This window comes from Aricia agestis, chromosome 19 (genome assembly GCF_905147365.1).
Source record: "Aricia agestis chromosome 19, ilAriAges1.1, whole genome shotgun sequence".
In the NCBI taxonomy this organism is placed as follows: Eukaryota; Metazoa; Arthropoda; class Insecta; order Lepidoptera; family Lycaenidae; genus Aricia; species Aricia agestis.
In genome coordinates this window covers 3,456,387-3,462,386 of record NC_056424.1, presented here as the reverse complement: position 1 = coordinate 3,462,386, position 6,000 = coordinate 3,456,387, and the positions used below count along the sequence as shown (strand labels likewise).

The following is a 6,000-nucleotide window of genomic DNA, read 5'->3' as shown; positions in this document are numbered from 1 at the left end:
TAACCGACTTCCAAAAAGGAGGAGGTTATATTATGTTCGGCTGTGGATATTTTTTTAATGTTTTTATTTTTATTTGTGTATGTTCAACGATTACTCCGCCGTTTGTGAACCGATTTTCGAAATTTTTGTTTTGTTGTATGAGGTTTCACTCCAATTTGGTCCCATTTTCACAAAAGTGGTGACCTGATGATGGGAACCATGAGTAATCGAGGGAACTCCTTGAAATTTATATGGAAACATATGGTGATTTTGGTTTTATGAGAAGCATCTTAAGCATATACTACCAAAACGCAAGATTTTGCACCGAGGTATACTATGGTTCCGAAGATACTAAGAGAACTCCGGATTCCTTATAGATACAAGTTTAGGGGTTTAGGCGCTGTTTTAAGAACTGAAAGCATATGCTACTATGCAAAATACATTCATCATCATCATTACCACGACATGGTCACCAATGGCACATAAATTGAACATAAAAAATTCAACCTTAACTCCAGAGCGTAAGGCACACATTTGACATTACTTCTGAGAAGTAAGTTGCTTCGATAATAATATTTTTAAATGTAAGTATTGTTTAAAATTATCTGCAGCTGATATTAAGTATATTTTGTATGTGTGACTGTTAACAAATTGTAATAACTAATAACTAATAAGATACGTAGAATAATATGGTGTACGTACGTAAGTATAGTACGCGATGGTTTACTAGGTAAGTAACTAAAAAGAGTGAAATTATTATTTTTAACAAAAAATTAAAACCGACTTCCAAGGTAAAAACAATAATAACATCCATATTATATGAACTAAAAATTCGGCTAAAAATCAACTATTTCTGTACTCAATCTTCATAATTTTGAAGTCGGTGCCAGTTCCAAAAGTTTCAAATATTCTGGCAGACTGAAGATTCAGCTATATCTGGTACCGACTTCAAAATGATGAAGATTGAGTACAGAAATAGTTGATTTTTAGCCGAATTCGGAAAAAGGCACTATTAGATAGGAAAAATTATTTAATACTTTTTAGTTCATATAATATGGATGTTATTATTGTTTTTACCTTGGAAGTCGGTTTTAATTTTTTGTTAAAAATAATAATTTCACTCTTTTTAGTAACTTACCTAGTAAACCATCGCGTACTATACTTACGTACGTACACCATATTATTCTACGTATCTTATTAGTTATGACAATTTGTTAACAGTCACACATACAAAATATAATATCAGCTGCAGATAATTTTAAACAATATTTACATTTAAAAATATTATACCTAATACGCTTTTAAACCAAACGGAAACCTCGGTGAGGCAAGCTGCAATTTGTAACGCGTGGTAGGCCTGTAACACGACGTATTAATCAGTGACTACAGCATATGGAATGACGATATCACGAGTATATTAATTATTATTACATTTACAAAAGCATTCAAACAAATTATAATATGACAACAAGTTTAAGAAAAGTAGACAAATATTTACTACCCTATCTAACTATCTATAATAGTAATAAATAATAATTAATAAAATTTATTTTACATAATAATTATGTATACAACATGACTGGTGAGAGATGTTCAATACTTAAGAAGAGTACTCTGTACTCGATTCTCATTATAGTTATGTAATAAAATTAGGTAAGTAAGTACTTAATTTTTTTCTGAATTTCCCTTGTATAAACGAATCATGGACACTAAGTAAATTACGCGGTTAGGCAAGTAAGCATACTATGCGGCCGGCGGCGCGGCGGCGTGCACCACCAAAGAAACACCACTGACCACACCGCTACCCTTCCCGCGCGCGGTGTCCATGCGTTATTTAGGTAAGTAAATAATTATTTAACTTTAAGCTTCATTTGCTCAGTGATCAATTGATATTATTTTTTATATTTTTTTCCATCTAATATAATAGCTAAATATCACGTCGGAGTATTAAACGTGTCTTACCAGTCATGCAGTATATTACTTATGTACTTCATAAGTTCATATTTTATGGTGTTCGTAATATTCAAACTACTTCCTTACAAAACTGGTAGTTGTCCTAGTTTATGTATAAAATATTGTCACATTTGTAAATGACCGATTCCATTTTCAAAATGTTATTTTATTTCTAAAGTTTTATGTTAGTTTTATGATTTAAAACTGTAATACACCTACAATAAATCTAAATAATATAGTATTATTTACTTAATAGAACACACTACAAGTGGATACAATTTTTAAGTAAGTATGTAATTATGATATTTTAAATAATTAACGTCCCCCTACCTAATAAGTTACTCAATGAAAACAATAATAGTACAACTTATTATATTATAAATTTTATTGAGTAACTTATTTACAATTACATAATAAGTACTTATTAGAAAAAAAACATATCTTATGACCTAGGTTTTTTTTATTTCACAAAGTAAGTAATCAGAAAATATACAGAATTTTATTATTATGAAAATAATGCTATTTTTTTTCTGTTTATCCTTTTTGGCTTGTATTTTGTTTCCTTGCAGCTTCTAAAAGCATAAAAATATAAATTATTGTTAAAAATTGCATTAGTTATCCAACATTAATTAAACAGGGTTTCTAAATGAATAATCTATATATATAAAAATCAATTGCTGTTCGTTAGTCTCGCTAAAACTCGAGAACGGCTGAACGGATTTATCTTATCTTGGTCTTGAATTATTCGTGGAGGTCTAGGGAAGGTTTAAAAGGTGAGAAAAATTCGAATAATTGCCGGGAAAATCCTCAAAACAGCATTTTTCTATTTCCCATACAAACGTTTTCTAAATAAAATGGAGAGTCAATTTGTAATTTATTACCGCTGCATAAAGTTCAAATTCGCGTGCGCGTTGGAGGACCTAATATCGCGTTCTGAAACTCAACAAAAGTGAAAGTGAATCGCGAACGCGACAAAATTGCATAGTCTCAAAATACATAGTACATAAATAAACACAATTTTAGCTAACTTCAGTTGTTACTCTGTCCGATTATTTTTTTATTTTAGCTAACTTAAGTTGTTACTCTGTCCGATTATTTTTTTAATAAGACTATATAGAAATCGAAAGATAAATCTATATATATATAAAAATCAATTGCTGTTCGTTAGTCTCGCTAAAACTCGAGAACGGCTGAACGGATTTATCTTATCTTGGCCAATTTTGATGAAATTTTTTGTGTGTGTTCGTGGAGATTCGAGAATGGTTTAGATTTACAGTTTGGTCTACTGGAAAATGTTTTTTCAATTAATTTCTTATTTATAAGGAGTTGTTGATTTTGGAATGTTTTACATTAGATCCGGCGGACGGCGCTATCATCGCATTCAATATTATTCTATTTCAATTTTAGTTTGTCCTGACAGATGGTGCTACGATTAATTTGAAAAAAAATTTGTTATTCAATTCATGTGCTGATTAAAATATTAAATAAATAACACATAGGCTACAATTTTAACCGACTTTCAAAATGGGGGAGGTGTTATGTTCGTTTTCTTATATTCAACGATTACTCCGCCGTTGGTTAACCGATTTTCAAAATTTTTCTTTTGGTATATAGGGTATCATCCCAATTTGGTATTATATTCAGAAAAGTGATGATCTGATGAAGGATCCATAAGTAATCGAGGGAACTCCATCAAAACTTATAGGGAAACATATGGTGACTTCGGTTTCGTGAGAAGTATTCTAAGCATATGCTACCAACAAGTAAGATTTTGCACCGAGATATACCTGGTATACTGTGGTTCGGAAGGTGCTGAGAGAATTCCTGATTCTTTATAGATACAAGTTTGGGAGTTTCGGCGTTGTTTTAAGAACAGAAAGCATATGCTACTATGTAAATTACATTCTTCATCATCATCATCATCATCATCATCATCACTACCATATCATAGTCTTTTAGATCGAGACTCGAGTTTGTCAAGCGATAATTAAAAAAAATCTATATCTACCTAATATTATAAACCTGAAGAGTATGTTTGCTTGAACGCGTCAATCTCAGAAACTACAGGTCCGATTTAAAAACTTATCTCAGTGTTAGATAGATCATTTATCGAGTAAGACTCATCATTTATCGAGAAGGTTATATTATATTATTACTCTAAGACTAATACGACAGAAGAAACTCAGGAAAATGTGGGAAAAACGGGGGAAATATTTTTTATGGGAAAATGTACCTACGGATTCTGTAAAATTTCTAATTTACGCGGGCGAAGCCGCGCGGGACATCTAGTATACAATAAAAAAGGTCCAGGGTTTATTGTGCGAGAACCGTACTGCGTACATATTGCCGCGACAAAACCTATATGTACTTTTTAACCTTCAAGTATCTCCATACCAAATGTGAAGTGGTGACAAACAGACAGACGACACAATTTCACATTTGTAATAGTAATAACGAATAAAATCTTATTTGAATAGATTATACAGCATACAAACCTTTGCCTTGGGAACGGCGTTTAGATCCAGTTTCTGTAGGGGCAAAAAATCTAAATAAATATCCTCCTAAGGCTGAGTTTCCACCAGAGATGTGTTGCGAGGAATGTGTTTTTAAGATCCTAATAGAATCGCTGCGCTGAGCGAGGTCACGGCAAGCTCACGTGACACGTCAATGAAGCGATTCTATTGGTTCTCAAAAACACATTCCTCGCAACACATCTCTGGGGGAGGAAACTCAGCCTTTTTTTTTTACATGGGGAAATGCGTTACGCATTCCCGGCGGATTGGGGACATCGGCCGGGGTATGTGGGACTCTCCGAGGAACTACCCACTAAAACCCCATGGTGCTCCACTCACCGCTTAGGCAAAGTTACGGGCACGATCAACCCACCGCAACTTTACCAACGGTTGTCTGTGCCAGACCCATCAAAACATGCAAGCTTTTCTAAGTCGCCTCGCGAGGTGGCCTAGAAAAGCCCACACGGTGGCCGCGATGTGCAGGAGCACCATGCGCGCATCACGGCTCTCCTGGAACTCGGTGTAATGGGCGGCGGTGTCCCCACACTGCCACCCCGAGTATCCTAGCTAAGGCAAGGCGCTGCGGCCACTCCGTGGTGCGCGTCCTCTCCTCGGCCGTCTCAAGGGGTCGAACGCCTCCCGTTCTCTCCTGCGCTCGGCCTCCTCCTTTGCAGTGATGACATCCTGGGCAAAGTCATTCACCGCCTGCCACGCAATCTCGTTGCTCAACATTGCCCGGATTATTGATGGCAGGGAGAGGTCCACTCCAATGGCAGCCGTAAGGGCCGCGCGTTGTTCCGTCCAAGATGGACAGGTCGACAATGTGTGTTCGGCCGTGTCCATTTCGTTAAGGCAGTGGTGACACCTTGTGTCACTCTCTCTCCTCGCGATCTGGCACAGGTACCGACCAAAGCAGCCGTGCCCGGTCAGCATCTGTGTCAGATGGAAGGAGAGTGCTCCGTGTCTCCGTTTTACCCACCCTTTAAATAGTGGGCGGATTGCTTCTATCAGCGCGACGCTTACCAGCGGTTCCTGTAAACGCTCCGCCCAAAGGTCTAACGACCTCTCGCTCGCCTCAGCTCTCCACCGACGCATGACGTCCAGGAGGGGGTTGCTGTCCGCTGCGCAACGCCAATAAACGTCGGCAAGAGCTTCTGCGTCGATGTCCCACGGGACACTCCCAGCAAGTAAGCATGCCGCATCGCGGGAGATGGTACGATACCCACGCACCGCTCGCGTCGCCATCACTCTTTGCAACCGCCCCAGTACAAGCCTGTTGACGGCCGACAGTCTCCCAGCCCAAATCGGAGCTTCGTACATGGACATGGAGCGGATAACGCCCATGTACAGGCGCCGACATGCTAAATTTGGGCCTCCGAGGTTCGGGAGCAACGATGCCAAGGCCCCTGCGGATTTGGTTACCCTGTCAGAGAGCCGACGAAAGTGCTCCTTGAAGGATCATCGACCGTCTAGGATGAGTCCAAAATAGGTGAGTGTGGGAGTAACTTTTATAGTAGTTCCACTCACAACCACAGCCAGATCCGGTGGTGGCGGA

The 6,000-nt window shown here is 37.8% G+C and overlaps 1 protein-coding gene across 1 annotated transcript; it reads right to left on the bottom strand.

The window, feature by feature from the left end:
- Positions 1 to 5,012: 5,012 nt before the first annotated feature.
- Positions 5,013 to 5,789, bottom strand: LOC121736731. Its single transcript, XM_042128116.1, has one exon. The coding sequence runs from the start codon at positions 5,787 to 5,789 to the stop codon at positions 5,013 to 5,015; it is 777 nt and encodes a 258-aa protein (XP_041984050.1).
- Between the last annotated feature and the right edge of the window lie 211 nt (positions 5,790 to 6,000).